General features: G+C 41.7%; 2 protein-coding genes across 2 annotated transcripts; one reads left to right on the forward strand and one right to left on the reverse strand.

Annotated features, from left to right (window-relative positions):
* The first annotated feature begins 204 nt into the window (after positions 1-204).
* On the forward strand, positions 205-12,280 carry glra2 (glycine receptor, alpha 2). The gene is made up of 9 exons (XM_035173745.1): positions 205-738; positions 1,232-1,353; positions 3,917-3,984; positions 5,811-6,034; positions 7,539-7,621; positions 7,705-7,842; positions 7,949-8,163; positions 9,383-9,532; positions 10,586-12,280. Exons 1-9 carry the CDS (start codon positions 653-655, stop codon positions 10,865-10,867), a joined length of 1,368 nt encoding a protein of 455 aa, XP_035029636.1. The 5' UTR covers positions 205-652; the 3' UTR covers positions 10,868-12,280.
* Positions 12,281-15,644: 3,364 nt separating this feature from the next.
* Positions 15,645-24,885, reverse strand: fancb (FA complementation group B). The gene is made up of 8 exons (XM_035173698.2): positions 23,714-24,885; positions 23,474-23,629; positions 23,293-23,382; positions 21,817-21,945; positions 20,907-21,079; positions 19,148-19,560; positions 18,829-19,069; positions 15,645-17,161 (listed from the first exon to the last, which is right to left on the reverse strand). The coding sequence occupies exons 1-8, from the start codon at positions 24,614-24,616 to the stop codon at positions 16,741-16,743; spliced, it is 2,526 nt and encodes an 841-aa protein (XP_035029589.2). The 5' UTR covers positions 24,617-24,885; the 3' UTR covers positions 15,645-16,740.
* Positions 24,886-24,943: the final 58 nt, after the last annotated feature.

A 24,943-nucleotide genomic window follows, 5' to 3' on the forward strand; every position in this document is an offset into this window, starting at 1 on the left:
CACCTGATCCAGACGTGCGCACTGGGAGTTTCCCCATTTCTCATAAGACAAACCAATGTAAAATCTAAATTATGTTATGACATTAAAGGACAGTGTTTGAATATGATTCTGTAAAATCGACTCTCTCGTTTTTTTGGGTCTTGAAAACCAACTCACGTCCACCACTTTTAAGCCTTGCGCTTGCGCGTAACGGAGACCGGGAGCTGTCTGAAGTGCTGAAATGAGAAAAGGCGTTCCTCTCCCATTCCTGAACACGGGGATGGTGAAGTCCACCTGCCAGAGGCTTCACTTCACGAGCACCGGCAGCACGGACCAGCTGTGGATACGTCTCCACGGAGCGAGATCTCCTCCGGATCCGACCCAGAGAGCTGCCATGAGGGGATGCGTTTTGGAGTTTCACGTCCCTCTCGACGCCTGACCGGGATGTTTCGTCTTCTCACCTCCGCCGCGAGAAATGTGTTTGCGGGAGTCCGAGAGTTTCGTGAAACTAAAGTATGATCCGTGGCCGCAGTGAGGAATGTCTCCTGTATCGTTGCTGTGTGACAAGAGAACACGCAAACGCCCACGACCTGGTCAGGAAGAAAGCGGTGCCCCTATTTGGATTATGTGTCTGACCAATGTAAACACATGGAAGAAATAGAAAAGTGAGCACATGGGTAAACCACCAGGAATGAATCGCTCCTTCGTCAAGGTTTTGGTAGCTTTATTGACATACTTCATGGAGACAAACAACTTCAGGTAAGGGCATTTATTTACCAAGTTCATCGATGGAAGACTATTTTTTTATTTTCTTGATTTAGACTTTTGATTGACCCTATTAGAAGGGTTTGCTGGTTTTATTCCAGAAACAAGGATCGAGTTTGTAATTGCTTGATTATCACTTTGAATTAGATTTACTTCAGTTCCCTTTTATTCCTCAATTTCTGCCCCTAAATACCCTATCAATGAATAGATGGTGAAATTTACGCACGGGAAGGGTGTCATTTTCTATTATCCTGCGGCGTCACAATATTATTCCTGTAATCTCACCTCTATAAATTACAGCATGTTGTGTTGTCAGCGTGATAATCTTGCATGCATGTTGAAGGAGAAGCCCACGACGTCGAATCACATACAATTCATCTGCGCTTTTACGCATTTCCCACTCTCCATGTGTGCGCACACAAAGCTTTGATGACGGATTTGGAGCTCTGACATTTGTCATTTTTTTCCCGTGTGTGTGTGGTTTCAGAGTTGTGGATGCCAAGGAGCACGATTCCAGATCATCCTCCAACATGTCTCCATCAGACTTTCTGGACTCACTCATGGGTCGCACGTCCGGGTATGATGCACGAATACGACCGAATTTTAAAGGTGTGTTTATTATCATCTTTCTCCTCCCGAAAAATCCTCACACACTTCGTCGCACCGAGTCTCGTCTTGTCCCCACCACAACCACCACCTTTATGTCTACATCTAGTAATGGACAGTTTTTTTGCATCTCCATCCCTGTTAAATGTAACTGCAAACAAACCCAGACTGTGACATTTTCACTTATCTGGAGATCCCCTGCTGTTATCTCTTGTGGAGATACTGTGCTGCCAGTCCTGTGATAAGAACAATCAATCACTCCAACTGACAGTCACCAGGTTGTGCTTCCTTTAATTAGATCATGAACTAACCCTCATTATAACATTGCATGCTTGTTTTTATTTGAAATTATATGTGATAGAATACATATCTCCATTAGATGATCATTTAGAAAGAGGCAGGAGGGGTGGTCTTGCAGACATCGCAGTCTCAGACTGGTACTTGCAGACAGGGATTGCCACCATGACAGGCCAAATGATGGATGGAGCCCCCCGTGGCACAGCTGCTGGCCACTGACTTCCTCTGATGTTGTCGCCGGTGCTGCGATGCTGGAGACAGACACAGCATTTGTCACTGGAACGGAGCGGAGAGAGGATAGGCTGGACCCCTGGGGGCTCAGGACCATGCACTGCAGGCTGGGTGTTCGTTGGGGGGGTTTGGGGACCCCAGTATAGCGGGACCGTCCAGGATAGATTAGTAAGACTCAGATATTCATTGCCCAGATCTCCTCTCTCTGTCTGGGAGGAAGGGACAAGCCTGCTGAATTGGACTCGAGATGTGAGGAGCACAGGCTGTTTAACACCAGTTGGCATTTGCAGGGGTGAAGTGTGAGCAACTGTTTCTCTGAGAGAAAAAGCACACAGGGATTAAAAGACCTAAAGCCTGCTGGTTAAATTCACATTCTCTCTGTAGTTTAGGATAAAGCTCCCTGTCTCATACAAAATCTCCCTCCCCACAGCCAGAAAACAAACACTTTTGCAGGAGCCCGGATGATATGTGTTGTGAACCTGCTAGTCACACTTTGAAGAGCGCGTTGAACTGTTTTTCTGAAGGCTGACCTAGATTTCATTGCTGAGTTTGTTGAGAGGCTTTATTTTTCCTGCTTCTGCTGTTAAATGCGGCCACCTGACAAAACAAAACCCAGGCAAATATTATTACCAAGTGTTCTGCAATATTGATGAAGAGAGGGGGGAAGGGAACTCCACTCGTCAGAAAGAGGGAGAGAGAAGAAAAAGATTTGCTGTGACTTTAAATGGCAAAACCTGCCAACCCTCGCAAACAGATCCAGCTCAGGCCACGGTGGAGTAAAAACGACACTACTCATTAGAGCATGATGGTTATTTTTACCCACAGAACTACTACATTATTGAGGGGCTGCAACTAATTATTATTTATTTTGATTAACTGTAAATTATTGTATTGGGACAATTTTGATTAAATTATTAAATTATCTATAATTTACAATAACAAATGTGAGATCTTTGTATAAAAAAAAAAAAAAGTGGCCTAATGTGCAATATAACATTTATATTGCCTTTTTCTGACTGATGATCCAAAAACCAAAAATAAAACTCAGCAAATATTCACATTTGATAACTAAACTGTCTCTTAGAAAGAGCATACCTCCGCCAAGGTCCAATAGTCCCACTATGAAACAGCATTTCAAATCACTAGAGCCGTATTTGTATTTGGATCTCCACGAAATTGCACACAGTCATTTCTATCAGTCCCCTAAACATGTCTGATTTCCAAGACCCATTAATTATTCCTGATAAATCAACTAAAATGATGAGGGGGAAAAAAATCCTGCATCTGCTTTTGTATAATCTTGCTCACAAACAAACCAAACATAACCTCCTTGGCGAAGGTAGGAACTAGTGTCTCTTAATCGGCCATTAAAATAGCTACCAATTAATTTCCTGTCTAAAGACTAATCAATTAATGGGCCCATTGTTGCAGCTCCACATTACTGTGTATGTGTTTTGTTTGTGTGCACGTAGCCTCTGTTGAATTTATAAGAACAGGATACAAAAAAGATGTGTTTACAGTAGTTAACCACAAAAGATCACCACAAAAGAGATCTACGCGTCAGTATAAAGATAACAAGCTGGCTCTATGTGATATTATTTATGATCATATTCAGATTTAAAACCATCCATTTAGTCTCTAGAGCGAAATATCTTCTTTCATGTGATCTTTTGCTTCTGGTTTAACAAAGCATGCCACGTGTCCCCGCTCACTACTCGAGCTCCCATTAAATAATAAAAGTGAAAAGAGCTGCACGTTGGTATTAACACGTGTTGACATTCATGGTGCAACAACAGCTTGTAAACTAAAGGACCCCACTGCTCCAAAACCCTGCAGTTGTCCTCGATGATGTCTTCTTTATTTTTTTCCCCTTATCATGTCATTGTCATTCCATTTCACAGGTTCCCCTGTAAACGTTACACTCAATATTTTTATCAATAGCTTCGGCTCTGTCACAGAGACGACCATGGTGAGTTCCTCTGGCTTTCTGTGTGATTTCTGCCCTGTACGACGTGTCAATGTGTTATCTATCCCTCAGGTCCACCCGTTAATGTTACCTGCAACATATTTATCAACAGCTTTGGTTCTATAGCAGAAACTACTATGGTGAGTTGAGCGTTGTGCTTGGACTTGTTCTTACGCTGTGATCCGTGCTCTGGAGTTAAGACTGAACCATCCTGTGTTTTCTTTTTTTAAACCAACCTGAGCAACTTTATGTATTTATTTTTTCTGTCATCCCATTCATTCAGAGACTTTGTTTTTTGCCCTTAAGGAGTTTATTGGCGGATCCATGAGTGTACACAGACCAGATCTTTTGTTTCTCGAATGGTGGGTTGCAACACAAAATTGGGTAGCAGGGCTGGTTTGTGTGTGAAAGAAAAAAAAGTTTCAGAAAGAAGTCACTCTTTAGTGCTTTTATTTTGAAGGATTTAGGACTTGGTAGCCTATTGCAGCCGTCGTTACGGCAGCTTATCAGCAGTGAACACCAAGGCAATGAGATGTAAACATGGCAAAACGAAAATACAGTGACTACATTAAATCTAGGTTTTCTCATATTGATGACAGAGAGGGACCAAAACAAAAGATTCCCAGGTTCAAGTTAAGAGGTTCTGAAAAGCCACTGAAAGCATCGTGTATATGTAAATACATTTGTGTGGTTAAAAAATTTGGGTCGCGATTTAATGAATCAGGGAAAATGTGGGCCCTGAGGCTCAACTAATTGAGAAACACTGGCTAACCAAGTATATCAGTCCTATTTTTTTAATAATTCATTCAACAACTAGAAATTCACTTTAAGTGCAGCCAGTAAGGGGGAGTGGTGGGGGGTTGGGCGTTTAAACTAACGTCATCTATAATGTGTTAAAGCATCAAACTGTTACGGGGCTAAGAACATAAAACCTCTGCATTGAAACTCATCACGATCAAATGATTCATAATGAGTGATTATAACAGTTTAGATGGTGAATGGAGGATGTTATTTTCTGCTCACGAGGTTGCCAGGGAATTACACGGCTTTGGAGACACATGCAAATAATCTATCTGGAACCGCCAATATGCTGATGAAATGTCAAACAACATAAGGGCCTCTCATCATCGTGACATATCAATTACTCTGAGCCTCGTGTCATTCAGACCGCCACTAACTGCGCTCTCAGTTTTCCTCATCAGCGTCTTACAAATGCATCATTTAGCTCCTTTTAATGCTCATCAGATTAATTATTATTGGTATGAAAGGTTATCATGAGGTCACTGTTTTAGAGATGATCGTCAAACTGGTCAAGTAAACACACTAAGTGTAGTACTGATAAACTGATGATGATTTTTTTGCTCATTATCCATTTTATTATTTGTCACGTGTTCTTAGTGGTGTTATTTTTCAAAATGCTCTGTATCATCACAACAGTTGTAAATGTGTCAATGTTACAAAGTGTTTGGAAGGTGTATTTCCTGAAGTGATAGTGAAATAGTATTACCTGAAAAATATACTTTAATCAGGAGCATTGTATTATTTTTTATATCACATTTTTTATATTTGCATATAAACCAGTATTCTACAAAGTGTACAACAAGTGTACAAAAATCAAGTAGCTTAAAGTGGAAATACTTCAAACTTGTACTCAGGCACAGGTCTTGTATAAATGTTCTGAGTTACATTTCAACCACTCGAGAAAATACATAAAAATCAATAAGTTATTGACCTTTTCAGAATTGATGTAGTTGCTTGCTTGTTCTATTAACTTATACAAATGTCATGATAATTGCATTGTGTGTATAGGAATAATCATGATGATGTAGGTTTAACAACCTCATCAAAAGGAGCATGATATATTAAAATATACTGATACTGATGAGTAATGCTCATCACCAGAATGCTTTCATGACCTTCAATGGCTGCACTGCAAAACATGCAACGCTGCTCTTCATGTCCACAGGATTACAGGGTGAACATCTTCCTGCGGCAGAAGTGGAATGACCCTCGGCTGGCGTACAGCAAATACCCAGACTCCTCTCTCGACTTGGACCCGTCCATGTTGGACTCCATATGGAAGCCCGACCTCTTCTTCGCCAACGAGAAAGGAGCCAACTTCCACGACGTCACCACCGACAACAAGCTGCTGCGGATCTTCAAGGACGGGACGGTCCTCTACAGCATCAGGTGATGTGCCGGACATGTTGTCAATTTAAAATGACACAAGAATTAAAGATAGAGGAAAAAAAATATTTAGAAAATTGATTATCATATGCAGGAATATTTTCTAGTTTTCTAGCTTTTGGCGATATCTCTGATAAATTGTCACGACTTTCTCTAGACTAAGTAATAAACCAATAATAAAGAACATAGTCATCTTCTGTAATCCTACTTTACACCATCTGTTTTTGTAGTAGGCCACAGTAGCAGAGGTAGAGAATCAGCGCTGGGTGAAAGATGAAAATGTAGAGAAGCCAAATCTGTGATGCATATGATCACCTCAGGACATGTTCACTTATTACTTTTCCTCTCCAACATCAAAGAGTGTAAATCTAAAGTGTACACTTTAAAATGGATTCTATTGCATCAAGATCACTCTTTGAAATGACACTGCTTGTGAAATGTAGATTTTTTTCAATAAAGGAACGCTGATTGCAAGAGGGCAAGATCATCTCAGGGGCATTGTTGAGAATCAAAAGCAGAGATTGAACCAAAAAACCACTTCCGTCAACATGTTGGTCTCTCCGCCCAGAATATTACAAATCGTCGTGGATAAACTCTTGAAACGTGCCACCAGCTCATGATGGACAACATCTCAAAGGCCTGTCGGCTCGAGCGCTGAGCAAAACTCGGTACAAGATATGAAAATATGTTTCATTTCATTTCAATACAACTCCTATCGCGCAGAGGATTCAATTTTCTCTGGAACGAAGCGATCGATTCAGAGTCCATTTGGAGAGCAGCTCGAGGCAGAAGTGGAGCGCAGGTGTGGAGGCAGAGCGGGTCAGCGGGGGGGATGAGCGGCGGTTAGACACTCTCCATTTATGAGAGAGATGACACGGCGGCGGAGCAGACTTTCGGACCACGATGCATCACAGAGACAATAAGTTGCAGTAATGAAAGTGTGATGGGAACCTGCTGAAGGGAATCCTGCACCATGTGTCAGAGGCCATCACACGGGAGAAAGAAGGGCACCATCCAGAGATAATAAAAAAACAATACAGCAACTTTAATTTGATTTTTGAGGCAAATTATTATAAGTTAAAGACATAATATGTAAAAACAACTAAACCTGTGTTACATCTATATTTTTTTGTAAATTGTTGAATCAACTTTAAGAAATTACATAAATTGGTAACACACAAATAAACTAAGTTTGTTCAGGTTAAAATGAACAAGTTCACTAAATTGATATCTTTCTTTCTTTCTTTCTTTCTTTCTTTCTTTCTTTCTTTCTTTCCTATTCGCACCAGCATAAGCATTAGCTACTCCTGCTGTGGTCCACCACACACACAGTCATACACATAAAGCAGTGGTGGTGAAGACAACTCCCATGATCCCTCGCTGCTTCATGACATCATTAAAATAACCCAATTTGTATTAATTAATAAAAAGAGGCAAATAACATATGTTTATTATAACGATGTCATCAGTTCTCTGTATCTAACTCTAACTGTGTCTCACATCCCAGGTTGACTCTCATTCTGTCCTGCCCGATGGATCTGAAGAACTTCCCGATGGACGTCCAAACTTGTACGATGCAGCTGGAAAGTTGTAAGGACTGACTTTGTCGCTGCAACATGAAAATCAGCTGATGTTTCCCAAATGTTGATTCAGACGCTCATCTCTGTCTCTAGTTGGCTACACCATGAACGACCTGGTCTTTGAGTGGCTGGAGAACGGTGCAGTGCAGGTGTCAGAGGGGCTCACCCTGCCTCAGTTCATTATGAGGGAGGGGCAGGAGCTGGGCTACTGCACCAAACACTACAACACTGGTCAGAGGACACACACACACACACACAAATTGTCAATGTAATAAAAACCCTATGGTTCACATTTTCGTACAGCTGACCGTTCTCCCGTGTCTGAATTGTTTTACAGGTAAATTCACCTGTATCGAAGTGAAATTCCACCTGGAGCGTCAGATGGGCTACTACCTGATCCAGATGTACATCCCTTCTCTCCTGATCGTCATCCTCTCCTGGGTGTCCTTCTGGATCAACATGGACGCTGCTCCTGCCCGAGTGGCACTGGGCATCACCACTGTGCTTACCATGACCACCCAAAGCTCCGGCTCCAGAGCTTCTCTTCCAAAGGTGAAATGGTTTTTATTCTCCTCACGGCGAGACTGGTAAACTCACAGCAGGTCTAATACAAGTCTACACGTCCATTACTTTGAACGCACATAAAAGCCTCTAATGGTAAAAGGTTCTGTAACTAGACTGACATAATTGCATTTATCCCAGTAAGTACTTTTAAAGTATATGTATATTGTTATATAGATCAAGTTTGGTCACTAGGATGTTCAGACATTAATTCATTACTTGCATGAACATGTTTAAATGCTAAATGTTCATTCTAAACCATTGCAAGTCCCAAAATTTGTATTACACTTATTACAGAGGGGTTGTAATATATGTTGCTATAGGAACCTAAAAGACCCAAATGTACTTTGAAAGCAAGTGTAACTAGAATGTCAATCAGTCAGTCAGTAGACCCCTGCACATAATTAAAAAATAAAGATTAAAGCATATAATAGAATAAATCTGCTTTCATCTTAAAGAATATATACATTACCAACAGCAGCAGCGGTGTGTGCTCACTTATTTTCAATCTGGTTAAATTGCCATGCACATATTTCTTGAAGGGTCCTACAGGCACCGAGAGGCCGATCTTGATGATCAGACGCTCTCCACGCTTCAGTCTGCAGATGTACACTCAGGAGGCCTCGGCCCCGACAGAGATTCTCACATAATAGACACATGTACACTGATAAATATTTGAAGAGCATCCTCCGAGCGGCTCGACTCAAGAAAGACAATAACTGCCGTAAAAAGCACCTCAAAACGCTGAGTTGTTTGCTCCACATGCTAATCAGCCGTCATGGAGATGTGAGGTCGCACTGAAGAGGAATTACCGCTTCCATCTTCATCCTCAAGTCCTCGAAAGAAACAGATTAGAATCAAGGAACCAACTCTTATTGCCATTCTCTTTGTATTGGTAATTAAAGCAGTAATTACTTCCTGCTGTTTATGTCCATGCACTCACTGACATTACTGGCAGCTCACTTGTTAGCAAACACCCTCTCTAATTACAGGCGTGCAGAAGTCACAGTTGACGGATATAATCAGCAACATAAAGAGGAGGGAAGGAATAATCATCACTGAATAGATCTAATAGGTGTAGGATTTAAATTAAGAGAAAAACTGCAAAAAGAAATCAATAAATATTCCGAGTCAAATCAAATTCCTATTGAATTGGAGGTTGTTGTTACCTTGGACGATCTAACGAAGGAAAATCTGTTGTCTCCCGCAGGTTTCTTACGTGAAAGCCATCGATATCTGGATGGCTGTGTGTCTGCTCTTTGTATTTGCTGCACTGCTGGAATATGCCGGGGTTAATTTTGTCTCCAGGCAACAGAAGGAGTTCCTTCGGCTGAGGCGAAGACAAAGGAGGAATCAAAAGGTAGGTTTTAAAGTCAAAGTCTTTAAAGGAGAAGTCTTTGGTTTTTCAAACTATTAAATCACAATGTAGGTGTTGATCTAGTGATGGAACTGCTGTACACTATTGAATTGTCAACTATTGGATAGATTGTCCCTAAATTTGACCATTGATTAAGCGACATGTGTTCAGAATAGATTACAATAATATCGGTAAAGTGACAACAGGGGGGATCAGGTTGACTGATGTATAGTTATAACTCTGTTGATCCTCTGACAAAGACAATTGACTGTACACAAAGATGGACGACATGACACCTCCCGAAAAGTGAAGCCAAAATGTCTCAATCGCCCCCTGGTGGCTGGCTGCGGTACAGGTCCTAAACCCTTCCTCCTCCATGTTTTCTCAAAGATGTTTGTTCAAGTGTTTGTAAGCTTGTTTTTTGTTAGTTATTTCATGCTATAAAAATGGAGTCAAACATTAGCGAGACTGTCACAGCTCCACCTCTGGATCGCTACAGCTCAGAGTCCGGCTCAAATTTGCAAGATGGCAGCGTTCGTATCCAGGATATTTTTGGCTTAATTTCTGGATAGTGGGAGTAACTGGAAATGCATCTTTATAGTATACTGTCTATCAGTTTGGTATTTGATTAAAAAAAAAAATGCATCACTAATTCATATCAGCCTACTAAACGTTATCATGTTGTCAGAGCTGCTAACATGGCTGTAGAGATATTAGAAACTGAGTAACATGAATATAATTTGAATGAATTAAAGTTAATTAGGTAAGTAGTCATTCTAGGTGCATGATATTATCTTGCTTTTTTTTCTTATTTGCATATATCTGCTGATTAATGTCCATGTAAATTCAGTGAACCACAGCAGCTCAGGAAGCAGAGCAGGTTCTTGATCCTCACTCTTGTCCTGAACTCACCCTGAGTGAATGCGGAATGAGATGCTAACTGGAAGCAGATTGAAATGCTCAATATACGTGTGAACCCATTTACCATTAAGAAGTAAAGCATACATTTTGTGCTAGTTTGTTCACTCTGTCCACATGTGCTTGGGTTTTTTTCAGGATGAGGACATGCGTGAGGGCCGCTTTAATTTCGCTGGCTACAAGATGAGCCAGTGTCTGCCAACAAAGGACGGCTCAGCTGTTAAGAACGCCGCTCCGGCCCCGAACCCCCAACCGCCCGTCCCGAAGGACATAGACACCATGAGGAAGAAGTTCGTGGACAGAGCCAAGAGGATAGACACGATCTCCAGGGCCGCGTTTCCTCTGGCCTTCCTCATCTTCAACGTCTTCTACTGGGTCACCTACAAGATCATCAGGCACGAGGACATCCACAAGAAGTAGAGACTTCACCCTCTGTGACAAATAAAGTTTATATTTCTGGTTTCTCAGATTGAGAAATGCTCGTGAGCACAGCGAGATGAGAGGGCAGACTGTGGTGTTGATGTTGGTGTTCTTTCAGGGATAATGTATAACGTTCTTGCATCATACAGTAGATGTTATGATGACGTGAGGAGATTTTGAGACACAGATGCTGTTTTGTTGTTGTACTGCTGCATATTTCCTAAAGAATCTGGGGAAATGGTTTTAACTCAAGGCTCAGTAACATGCTGGAGAAAGTGGACCAATCGTTTTTTTGAATCAGCCTCGGCTTCTGTACAAACAAGGGAAAAAAACATTCCAAGGGTTTCATGGATTTGTAGCTCAGTCAGACCCTCAGAGTTTTTGTTTTGTGATTTGCAAAAAAGGGGTCTTTCTTATCGAGGATGTTTGAGACTGTTTTATAGGGTATCAGTGTCACAGCACTTCCTCTTGGGTTTAAACGAACTACAGCAGCAAAATGAAACATACAGGTAGGAAGCACGTGCACATCTTTCAAAAATCGTAGGCAGCAGTGCATGTCTCGGGCATGAGCGCGACAAAGCAGATGAAAATCTGGAATCGAATCCTGCATTTTTATACCGGAGGCCTTAGATATCAAAAGGATTTGGTGAGATGAACCAATGTGTTTCTCTATTTTTTCAGCGATCTGTCAGAGCCGAATGCACCGGTTTCGCTTTTCTACCCGTGGCCAGACATTCAAAGCAACTTTCTTGTTGTTTCCTTTTATCTCTAAATGTAATTATAAATCATATCCACGGACAAATGATGTCACCAAGAACTAGTGAGAGTTCATTCAGATGTTTTCAAAGTCATTGATTTTCCTTCTCATACCAACATTTAGTGTCATACAGGCTGGGTTCATGAGGTATGATGGCGAATATGTGCGCCTACAAACTGTGAACATGCACTGAATTCCTCAATATCGTCATTCGCCCACTTCCATATGAAGTCATTTATATTCCAGGTAAATACTCCAGGTATCTTTAGGTATGGTTTTAGAGTTTGAGACTATGTTTTTTGTAGATTTAGAGCCTGACGAAATATTTATTGTAATGGGGGAAAGGTTATGTTTACATATAGATCTAAATATATATATATATATATAAAGCTTTCTGTATTCTTCTTCAGCCTCTGTGGACAGTTTCCCTTCACTTGGTGTGTTTGTTGCCGGGATGTGACGTATGTTTGTGGCAGGATTCGACAGTGAAGAACAAATCTGCATTAGCACTCATGGTTCTGGAGCAGCTAATGGTCCTCGCACTCCTGATATACTGTGGTGAAGAACTCCTTTCTTTGAATGCTTTTCCTGGAGACAAAAAAAGGTTATCCACTGGCCTGTATCAATAAAGTTGACTGTGCACCATATTTACTTTACTTTCCACCTCTCCTGTCCTTTTTCTGTCTCTGCGCCCAACCAGGCCCATAAGTCAGGGTGATGACACATGCCACAGAGCAGTGAGAGGCCTGAGGTGACGCAGATATCATCTGACAGTGGGTTTCCATTAATGCATGATAATGTATTTCACACTGTTGTATAGAGACTCCTTCAGTTGGGAGTAGGGGACCAGTTGAATACAGGCCTGGCGAAAGGACGATAGTAGTAAATATATACACAGGTAATAGAGATCATTCTTAAACCTGTTGTTGTTGCACGTGAGCGCACACAAACCCAAATATATCACAGAGACAGAGATGAATATCCTGGTATGGCATTATCCGAGCAATAACGCTGTTCATTACCGAGCCGCGTGAAGCCAGGATCCATCAACCTTTATTTGTTCTAAAGACGAATGCGTAGCCGGTGGTGGGCTTATTGAGACGGCCGCATGAATAATCCAAGAGCTTTTTTTAAACGCACAAAACACAGGGATTATAACCTAATCAATAATACTAATCCCCGCGTGGATATACCATCCATTTCTTCAACACAGCCTCACACCACGAGCCATTTATGTGGCTGCTTTAATATAATATATAATATGGTCTATATCTGCAATCAAATTGAGAATGAGGGCTTATGAGAAGAACATTATTTGCAGCTTATAATGGTGTTTAATAGGGAAACAACTTTCCCCTCATTCATTAAGGTTTGGGGGAGGCTGCTTTGAGAGGACTGAGAGAGAGAGAGGCAAGAAATCAGGGTTGCCATAGCAACTGCACAGCAATTGATAGGACCACTGTGACTGGAAAAGCGGGACATTAATGAAGTTAAGAACAGTGGTGTGTGATTTTGCCATTTTGAACACAAATACGTATTAAAACCTAATTTCCACAGCGTTATTTGAATAATGAAAGCAGCAGCCTTACGGTATATTCTGTAGGTTATATTCAGATGCTTCTCTGTTTGTTTTTAAAGAGCTCAATTTAGCCTAGTGAGAACCAAGTGCTTATGAATTCACACGCTCATCATTTTGAATTGTATTGAATTATTTGCTTTGTTAATTAATGTCTTTCTGATGTCTGAGAGAGAGGCATATTATGTACGATTATTCTTCCTTCTGCTCCTTTTCATTCAGGATTTGAGATTCTGTGTTTGCTTTTAAATTGTTTGGTTTGGTCGATGAATGAAATAAACTTGTGAATAAAATAAAACTTCAGAGGGCATTTTGAAATGTAGCAGCATCTAAAAAACCACAACTCACGTGCAACCGAACCGTCTCCATAACAACTGAGGGACTATCTGCTGAGGAAAGCTAGAGAAACGAAGCGAGAAGACTTTATTTTCAGCATTCACATGGTAAGAATCGGTAACCTTAGAAGCCAGGCGTATTATAGACTGTATACAAAGATGGACGACGCATCTCCACCTCCTCCTACTATCCAGAAATACTATTTAAAAGCCAAAAGACCCCAGAAATTAACACTGGCGATGACGTCATTTGGAGCACTTCAACGATCAGAGGATCGAGCCACAGTATCCAGGTCGTGTCGACACATGCACTCGGACATTGTGCGTTTATGTTGTCTGTCAGGACGCTTCACACTGTTTTCATAGTATCAAATAATTAAATAAAAACCTATCGGAAACAGTGTGATAAGAACTGCATAAAACGACAGAAACCGTCTTTGAGAAATTATATTTGTAATGTACTTTGACTTTTTAGTTTGGCCCATGTCCCATCCACCAGCGTGGAGGAGGCAGGTTTAAGACTATAATGCAGCCAGTCACTAGGGGATGATTGAGCTGCTTTGGCTTTACTTTATATACGTCTTTACATAAAGTCTATAAAGATATATAATCGTGTGTGTATCGTGTGTGTACTGTTCACTGTAGCGTAGTATTACACCTCAGGCCTTAACAAAATTATGTTGCTATGTGATGACCAAAAGGCAGAAACTAGATTCAATAATTTAAATTAGGGTACGATTTGATTTCCATGTAACTAGTGAGGATTTTCTCACCACAGCGTTGCATCATGGGAGCTCTCCGCATATCGAATTATGTTTACAGTTGTACAATATGAAGTCTGCACACTGTGCATTATGTTGTAGATATAATCAATGTCCTGCTGCTCTGCTCGGTTTGACTCACTGACTTCCAGGGTCCAGAGGAGAGGAAGCCCACTGACCCCAAATCAATAACAGTCAACTGCCGGCTGCGACCAGAGCAGCGCTCATAATACCTCATCAATACAAACATGGCTTAGCTGCAGCAGCCACCTTAATGGATCACCTAACTCCTTATTAGTGAAGGGCTGGGATTCAACTGTAAACAAAAGGGCCAAACAATTTAGACTACAACAACATTTTACTAAATTAATTTGAATATATAAATAAATAACTTTTTGGTGAAATGTTTATTTAATAATAATACTTACAAACAAGGCAATAAAACAATTAAAACTTGTTATCATCAGTTCATCAAGTTGTTATCTCGAATATTATCCAAAGCTTTTCAATGAATATAAAATATCTATATGGTCAATAATTGAGGACTGGGACTTAAATCATTTTATCATTGCTGTAAATCTCAGGTCTGAGCATCCATTTCCACCAGGAACAGCAAAACAAAAGGATGGAAAATTTATCTAAACAAAAATGTAATATTTATGGAAGGTCATATATACAATGAAATAATAAAACATTGAGATTAATCCAATTTTGGAAGCTACCTACATGAGCAATTTCAGCTTTCTTTTATTATTATGTTTTCTCATATTTTACTTGCTATGACCTGAAAATAATTATTTTCATGGGCTTCCAAACAAAAGTGAGAGTTGACGACTGGCCTCAACAAACGTGTATAAAAATGGCAGAAATCTACACAATGTGAATTTACCTGTGACTCATTAAAAGGCTGCATGAGGTGTAGTTTTCTCCATGTCTGAGAAGTTTTCTAACATTATCAGTCTGCCACATCTTCATTCCCCATTAAGATGAGTGGACTTCAGCAGAGAAACCCTGCAGCCTACCTCCAACACTCAGAGTTAATAGAACTTCACAGGACAAAACCTATATTTTACTGTGTGCAGCAGTCTGGGGTTCTCAGACAACACCAATACAGATGAGTTTTTTCCTTTTTGCGTGTGATCCACTTCGCCACTGGCCATTTACTGGTGTTATTTACTGTAGAGGATTCACAATTCTTCTTTGTCGCCCACAGTGACAGGTGTGTGAGTGAGGAGGTTTTTTTTATCTGTGTGAGAGGCTGTAAAGGAGGAAAAAAGGTGTTTATGTGTGAATTGAGCTTGAATGGTGGCTGGAGTCGAGTTGTCTGAACAGAACAGCAAAAGCTAACTGAGCTGCAAAGAGGAGATTTATTTTCATCCGAACAAAACAGAAAATATTTATTTATTTTACAGTGTTTCAGCAGAATATATATCATAAAAACATGTAGGAATAACTCCAGGAAATTGAGGAATTTGAAGTAATTACGTCACATCTATGTTTAAGGGGAGTCCTGTGGCAGTGAGTTGAGTGGAAGTGGTTATGTGCACTGAAGCAAAGATATTAAAAGGTGTAAAAGAGTGGGAGTGGATCTCTCCCCAGAATGAGTGAGTAATACACACACGCATACACACACGCACACACACACACAAACAAACAAACACACACAAAACACACAGTAGGAACAGTTCCTGGAACAAACAAAATGCACATTCGTTTAGCAGCCCCCTCTGGTAGACTAGAAAAAAAACTCAACCATTCAAGCAAACACTGCTGGTCAAGCTGCCACAGACTTTATGTATCCAGCAAAGGCTTTAAAGTGGGATTTGATGTTTGCGTGGATGAAAGACATTGAACAACACTGACGTCAGGAGAGAAACAGCCTCCACCGACTGTTTTCCTTTCCATCGTTTCATCGAAAAAATAGAGGCCATGAGAGGAAATACCACTTAACGCTTTTAGTAGCCTATAGCCAGTCAGGGAGAAATATATAACCCCTTTCATCTGTTGTTTTTATTCATAAGACAAATTGTTTCTCACCCACAGATGAAAGTGTCTCGTCTCCCTGTACTGAAAATCAGGGTCTGAGGGGACATGAGCAGAGGAATAAGCTGATCAGAGTTACCATTGCATCAGTATCCGATTAAAGCTGTGAAACCCAGGAGGTGATCCAATAGAAATAGGCAGGGGCTCAATTCAGCGACAGACACTCAAAAGATATGAAACCCCCCCCGTGGGGCCGTCTGAGAGAGCAGACACACACACACACACACAGTCCAGCTCAGAGAGAAACCAGGACAGCAAGAGGGGCAGGAAGCTTGTAGAGACGCATTATGTACTATTAGATATTACACTATTATTTGCTTTTTCCAACATTAAGACTAAGAGCTCCATGGGGACAGAAAACTAACAGTGGGATTGTCAACAGTGACTATGTCAGCAGAACATTAGTGGAGCAACGTCCTCTGCATTTCTAAGAGAGCGGCCAAATCCCCATCCAGCTGGACGTTGAGAACGCTTCGGGTCAGCTTACGATACCGCCCCACATCCACCAGGGGGCTCAACCTCGTCCTACTCCGCTCCGCGTCCTGCTGCCATGCCTCCCTACACCTCTGCAGCCCCTCCACAGAACCGGCCTCAGGAGGGGTCTCATCATGTCCACTGCTCCTCCTCCTCCTCTTATCATCCTCCTCTTTCTCGTGCAGAAGCAGCGACACAGAATCTCTGAGCGACACAACCTCTTTTTCCAACGCCAAAGAAAATGTTTGAGCAGCACCCTGCCCTCTTGCACCGTGGACAGGCCGGACAGAGCAGGACGCAGGGAGGAAAGCCAGGAGAGAGTCCAGGAACTGAAGCACCTGTAACTCGCTGCAAAGGAACAGCAGAAGAACGTGGATGTTATTTCATTGTAAATTTGTACAAAAGATAGTTGAAGTCTCTTTATGTCTTTAAGCATCAGCTGTTTAACATACACCGATTTTTTGATTCTCTCCTCGACAGTGAATCTCTGGTATTCAGGGGAATAACACACTTATACGCGTCCTAGTTGTCTTCAAAGCCGTGTCAACTATAAATCAAATAATATAAATGAAACAGTTCCCACTTCAGTTGGCAAAAATAAGCTTTCTTTTCTGAATTGTACAAAACTGAATTATTTAAGAGAGTCCCAGATATAACTTTCTGAACCAGTACACTGAGCAGTAATATTCAATTTTATAAGAGAGCAGCATCTAATATTTCAAATAATGCAAAAATAAAGGAAGGTCTTCATAAAAAGAGTAATTTAAAGAAATACAAATTTGATATTTAAATTATAGAACATAAAGGTCAAATTCAGACGTAATGTAAAAGGTACTACTGGGTTATTAGCAGCTTTTTAGAAGCATCTGCAGATTCCAAATACCTCAAACTAATCGGGAGACGATTCCAAAGCTCAGGGGCGACAGATTGGAAAGTATTATATCCTCAAATACTAAAACCTGTCCAAGGTTCACTTAAAAAGTCCTGGGTAGAGGACCTAAGAGCTTGGCTCATGGGGTCAGCAGAAGGTCTATGATATACTGTGGAGCCTGGCCATGAAGGGATTTATAAGTGAGCACCAACATTTTAGACTAATTCTAAAATTAACAAGCCGAGAGAGGTTGAAATAGATCTAATATGTGACCATCTGTTGGGTCGTGTTAAGAGTCTAAGTGAGCCTGATTTGTTAAGACAGGTAAAAAGAGAAGTTCAGTTGTCCAATCGTTAAAAGATAAAAGCATGTGTTACTAAACTCTATGTGATTATGTGTTTGTTATGTGTCATGAGGTGAAATAAATATGATAGAGTCAGCGTTCTTATGTAAGCATCAAAAGATGAGAGAGACTGGACCAAGACGATGACGTTAGCAGCACTGCAGAGCATTTTTTCTGTGTGGGGCCTAATGCCCATGCACATACACACACGTCAGCTAATGGAATTCATATTCGTACCGGGGGTTTTACACTATTTCATGTTGCTGCAATGCACTAACAAGTGGAGCAAAGAGTCACCAAAGTATCAGTATTTTTAGTGTCTGAACCTAAAGGATACATACAATGCATTAAGGTAAGTATCACTAAAATGGTTGAATGGTTTGTATTTATATAGCGCTTTTCTAGACTTCTCTAGCCTCACACACACAATCATACAGTGCATCTATTAGCAGCACTTTTTTTTTCTATGAGGGGCAATTCGGGGTTCAGCATCTTGCCCAAGGACACTTCGGCATGCAGTTGGGGAAGACTGGGATCAAACTGCCGACCTTCTGGTTGGAGGACGACCACTCTACCCCTCAGCCACAGCCGCCCCACTACACATAAACAGAAACTTTCTTTGCTTGCAATATAACGTCATAGGCCACCTTCACCTTTGAGATAAAAAATACATTATTTTGCTTCATGAACTGATAACACGATTGTGGACGAATCTCCTATCAAAACCACCAGGACCTGCAGCTCTGAGGTCAGTAATAAAGCCATCCATCTGTCTGTTATCTGTAAATAAAAATGATTTACCTGGAGTGGACAGAGAGTTCCCCCTGAAAAGGGGTTATCTGGCACCAGCGCAGCAGCATGAGAGCAGATGGTCCCGAAGAATTGATCAGCAGATACTGAGGGCTCACTTCTATCCTCTCACAACCCACTCTTCTCTGAATCCAGCCATCTAGATCACCTAAGCTGTGTTCGGGAGAGTCTATGTGGAAGACCCAGCGATCCAGCACAGTCAACAAACTCAGCAAGTCCTCTTTAACCTCATCTGGGCAAGAAAAGAACACAATAATGAACATCTACTTGTAAATTTTAAAATCTCAACTCAAGGTGTTTGTGATTTTACCTGTTTTGAGTTTGGGGTTTTTGAGCAGTGGGGTTTGAAAATCCCCGTGGATTTCTAGAGAAACTTGACCGCAGTGCAGGACAAGCGGCGTTGGGCTGCTCAGGAAAGAAAAAGCATCTTGTCTCTGGACGTAATGGAGCATGACATGGCACTTGACACAGCCAGAGTTCAACAGAGGAATAAGCCTGGTCACAGCAGTCACAGCCATTCTGCATGTGTTGAGATCATTGGGTGTGCTGGCGTTGTGCTGCTTGCTTCTTTTGGCTGCGGGCTCCGGTGGCGTGGAGGCAGAGGAGGAGGGTGATGGGCAAGGTGTGGGGAGCCATAACACTTGGCTCTGGGTCTGGATGACTGCAGGCGTTGAGCCCTGGCCCGTCTCTGTCAGGATGGATAAGCTCACACTGGCCACTGGTCTGGAACAAAAATAACACATCACTAACGATCAGATATCACACGGACAGCCGGTAATCAGACTGCAAATCAGATACGAAACCACAGACCGAGTGTGTGTGTGTGTGTGTGTGTGTGTGTCAGTGTGTGTGTCAGTGTGTGTGTCAGTGTGTCAGTGTGTGTAAACTAATTAACAACACCAATATCCCTGAGTGCTGAAATCACACCCGCTGTACAAGTGCACCAATCAAAACAGCAATACACAGGCTCTGGAGGCAGCCATGCCAGAAGTCGTTTTCCTCCACTTGTTGTTAAAAACAGTAACAGGTGGATGGAGGAATCCGATAGTCTTGTTCCCACAAATGGAGCTTGGAGAGTCATCAAAGACTTGCTTGTTGCCATGGTGACCACCTATCGGCCGTGCATCTGGCTTGTGGAATTCATACAAAGTTCGGGGCAAAGCAAGGAGAGGAAAAGACATCCTCAGTTCATGCTATTTTTGTCTTTACAATCTGGCTTCATTGACTACGTTTACATCGACACCAATATTCCGATATTAACCCGATTAAGATAATAGCCTGAATAAGACACATGCCATGGTAAGAGCATTTGCTGATCACGTTAACCTGAATAAGGTGATACTGGGACGACACATGCCCTAGGTGCAAACAAGATGGAAAAATAAAAAGCAGCTTTTGCAAAAGTAGAAAGAAAACACCAAAATGATTTCCGGTAGAACGGTACTTCAAACTATTTCAGGTTCGGGTTTTAACGTTGAACATGATGTCGTAGTGAACGCAGTGACTGTACACTGTAACATGTATATGAAGGGAATGTTCTATTAGCAACTCATGTGAACATCATAATCGAAATAAAGTCTTATTGTGAATGAGGTCAATAGTCTGCATGTAAGTGCCCATGTAAATGTAGTCTGTGATTCCAAAATAAAAAATAAAAAAACGAAGTTCTGGAGAGACAAATATTTGACCTCACAGATTTTAATTTACTCAACATGATCTTGCGACACAATTTTAATCTGCCGATTCTAATTAGGCAGCAGTGATACGGTCTGACAGCTGGTCAGCAGAACTTCACCCTTGACTAGAACTGTACATGCCGTGCCATATTAATATCGTCTGTATCTTCGACTTGCACAGTTGGATCCACTTAAACCAGATGAACTCATTATCCCTGACAAGACATCAAGCGGATTTGAGAAGAATCCCTGCTACGCGTTTAAATAATGTCATGTCTAAGGGGTCATATTTAAGACGGCTGATTCTTCACTCCATAAAGCTCACAATCAGTTCTGTTCCCGCAGAGAAATATACACAATTCACTTCAATTAAAAAAAGAAATGTGTGTTTACAATGCGCTGTCCATCGTCAGTATCACCCCCACAACTATTCGGTCCTCTGCAACGCGATGCCACAGCTTGTCAACGTGAGGTTCAGGAGACACTGCCGGCATGTCCTGCATCTTGTCATCCGAGGCCTCATCCTTTGACTCATCATCAGAGTCCCACAGAGCGACGAGACCTTCCTGGACAGAGGGTCAAAGAGACTGTGATCAGCGATGACAAGTGTGTGACAGCACCGACAGTAGTGGTTTATGTCCGACATGTTAATTTGAACAACAGTTCATTAGGGAAAAATTGTAGTGAACTTTTAAAATGCTAATAAATAACAGTGTTGCACTGAGACTCTGGGAATAGTATATAATTAGTATGCCTGCTGTGGGTGTCTGTAAGATCAAGAAATAAAGTCTTTCAGGGTAAGGCTCCAGACTTTATCAGAAAGCAGCAACATTTTAGAGAACATCTAAATCATGAAATGTCAGAGTGAGCAACAGAGTAGAAGACAAGGAGACATTTGTGCCATTTGTTTTCTCTGCCAACATTTAGGTCTTACTTCCTCTGTGACTGTGGCAGCATTAGCAACACGGGGCTGGGCCTCATGTGATGTGCCATTTCAAATATGACAACTTATCAAAATAAGTGAGCTGGAGCCAAACCCAGCCAACTGTTGATGTGGTGCTGTTAACAGTAAATTACCTCATTGCTTTCAGGACATATATGGTGTATATCCTTAAATTGTAAATCATATATGATCACACATTTTGAAGGTGTGAATTGAATTTGAATGCATTTCATTGTCAGTATTAGAGGGAAAGTAAAATGCCCTGCTGTCAAGAGTTGCTGGTTTGATTCTCATTAACGATACCACCCAGGTCCCTAAAAACACAGCGAACTACAATGCAACACAACACACACTCAGTACCTGCTCGGGTTGTGAGAGAACCGCTTCTCTTCCTGACACTGCGTCAGCCAGGGCTTGAACTGCCTGATGTACAACTCTGTCCTTCACTCTCACTTCTCCTTGAAGTTCCTGAAGCACGGTCAATCCACTCTAAAGGAAAGATCCCATTTGACTGACAGTGTATTTTGGAAACTGAACATAGTCAAGATAAGTGCCTGAACTCAAGATAAGTTCATTTGAAGAGATGATCATTTGAGACAAATATCATCATCATCAGATGATTGATCATGAGGAATAGCGTGGCTGAAGCTGTAGACAAATAATACTTAAGTTCTACTGATAATAACAAGACTTGATATATACAAGACAAAAACAAGATTTAGCTATTTTTTGCTTTTTGACATTATAAATAATACAATCTGCTCATATCACCAGGATACACTTACACACAAAAGATGATTATTAGCTCCATCAAGGAGTTTATGTCATCCCTGGTTTGTTTATCTGTTATTTAGCAGCTCTAAACAAAAACTACTGAGCAGATTGTTGAGGAATTTTGGACCATCCTCCCACATTACTGTATATGCCACTATATATTATGTATATTGTATATTACATTATATCTGTACAGGAGAATTGTGCCTGTCTAATTCCACAGATACTCCCTTCTCTCTAGATAGATAAAGGGCAAACCAACAGTACATTGTAGTGTCTACGTTGAGGGACTTTCATATCTAACTCAGATGCTCCAGACAGAGAGGCACCAACTTCAACTCTCACCAACTTCAACTCTTTTGCGTATTTCACCAGTGGCATGACGTAAGGACACAATGTGATTTAGGAATGCATATTTAGACTTAACTATCCAATAGGATGCGAACACCTACATGTAACATAGAGAGTGACAGCAATTCTAGCCATTCATGGATGTGCTGTTAGATTGGGTGATGCAAGTAGAGGAAGATATACTGGGATGTTGTGGGAGACATCTTCAGATTTGGGGGTGACAATTGCGCATGATACTCTGTTGATACTCTCCTTGATGCATCAAGTCTACATTAAAACTGTCTGCATAAGACATCAGCTGCTGCCTGAGTTCTCCTTTCACCAGCTTCCAGAAAACTTCCATAACACAGATTACCACTAAACTTGGTTGAAGGATGTAGTGTAGGTCAGGGAAGAAGGTTAGGAACAAATTTACTTTTGGTGTGGATCCAGACCAGGGGGCTGATTCAGGAGGGGTTTTTTTTACTTTCTTTAACATTGCGAGATGGGGCGTTCTTCAATATTTGTATCCATTTCTCAAAGAATAATTCATGGATCCTGATGTAAAATATCAAGCATATTTTGGGGAGTGATATCTATGAGTGTAATAATTTGGTGCAGCTTGATTGTATTTAAGGGGGCTGTTGGGACTTGGCGGAGGTATGGGCTAGTCCCATTCTAGTTCTAATAGTGAATTAAAGACTAATGCAGTGATGGTACTTAAATGTTTACCTGTAGTCTGGACTCCAAGGCTTGAAGAGTAAGAAGGTTGTTCTCTGGTGGAGGAGAAGATTGCTTTGGACCATCAGTGTCCTGTCCGTGCTGAAAACAAGTATTAATGAGTCATCCTGATCATATTCATTTCATCAAGGGAAAACCTATGAAACAGCATATTGTAAAAGGTGTGTCTTACAGAATATGAAATACCACAGAGGTCCGTGATGAGGAAATTTTCTAGCGGCTGCCCTGTTACACTCTCATCCTTAAAAACCAAGAGGATCTGGTCTGTTCCACATCCCAAGAAGTCATCCACATGGACGGAGCTGACACCTGACCAGTGGGAGGCTATCTGGAGGAGAGAGGTTAACAAAGTAGCTTGGAAAACTTGTAATCTTAGCAAACACAAATACTCAATAAAATTGTGTTTACATACCTGAAGTGTTTCCTTCCATAGAGCACAAACATGCCCCTGGTGAAAGGATATGACAAACAGGCAGCCATTCCTTCCACAGTTGACCAACTGAATGTCTTCGGGCTGCTGGAAGGGGAGCGGACACGTGTCTTTTACAACCCCACTCTGGAAATAAACGAGCTGCTGGTGAGAAGTCGCTGCAACCACAGCAGATTTCAGGGCCCCGTCCACCTTCTCGGCCGAGAGCACCAAGATGCAGCGTGTGATGCCAATGTAGGGGTGAGGTAAAATCATAGAGCCATCGAAAGCTTGTCCAGTCTGAGGGAAATAACCCAGGGTTTGGCCTGAGGGCTGATCGCACTCATTTTGCAGCCCGAGAACAAATACCTGACCTCTGAGGAGGGGGAGTTCCCCAAAAACACTGTGGGACAACTGCAGGGGAATCTGCCTCACCTCTCCTGCCTGCGGAGACGTATAGAAGACATGACCAGCGTGGCTCCACAACACTGTGGGGCCCTGGAGGATGAACGCAGCCCCCTTAATTTGATAAGGAAGCTTAAACTCAAAGCATGACTCCAGTCTGTGTGAGTCACACAGTGTTAGCAGACTATACAGGAAGCCATCTCCTCTCTCACCCCTCTGGACCACTACTACACAAGGTGTGGTTACTCTCCTCTGGAGGTCTAAGGCACATTTACAGGCTACGATGTCCACTTGGGCGGATGTTTTCCTGCTGATGACAGCTGCTCCATCCTTCAGGAACGTGTTGCTCCCCCGATCATATGACAGGCAGCGGGATATTAACTCACTTTTCCCACCACTGCTTTTACCTGAAGCTCGCTTGTGATCAAATAAGATGATCTTCCCACAGAGGGAAACTAAACGGGGATTTCTATACAGCTTTTCAACGCGTTGTGTCTCCATAACGCAACAGAATTGCACATGGTCGCTTAAAAGTCCGCTGCTTCCGCCCTGCCGGCTTGAGTTAACGTTATTCTGGAGTTGGGAAACATCGCTGTCACCGCGGAGGACAGTGGGACTACTGGTCGCAGAATGTACCTGCGAGTGAGGATACTTCCGCCGCGTCTCCTCGTGTTGATAGTTTGTTTACATCCAGCCGCGCGCCAACTGGGATTCAACGCTTCCTGTCAGGTGCATTGTGGGTAAGAGCCGGCAAACAGAAGTGAGTTGATGACATCAAAACGCAACTTGTAGCCTGTCAGCTCTGTATTTAATAAACTTAGCATGTCA

The sequence above is a fragment of the Hippoglossus stenolepis genome, chromosome 13, assembly GCF_022539355.2.
Source record: "Hippoglossus stenolepis isolate QCI-W04-F060 chromosome 13, HSTE1.2, whole genome shotgun sequence".
NCBI classification, from domain to species: Eukaryota; Metazoa; Chordata; class Actinopteri; order Pleuronectiformes; family Pleuronectidae; genus Hippoglossus; species Hippoglossus stenolepis.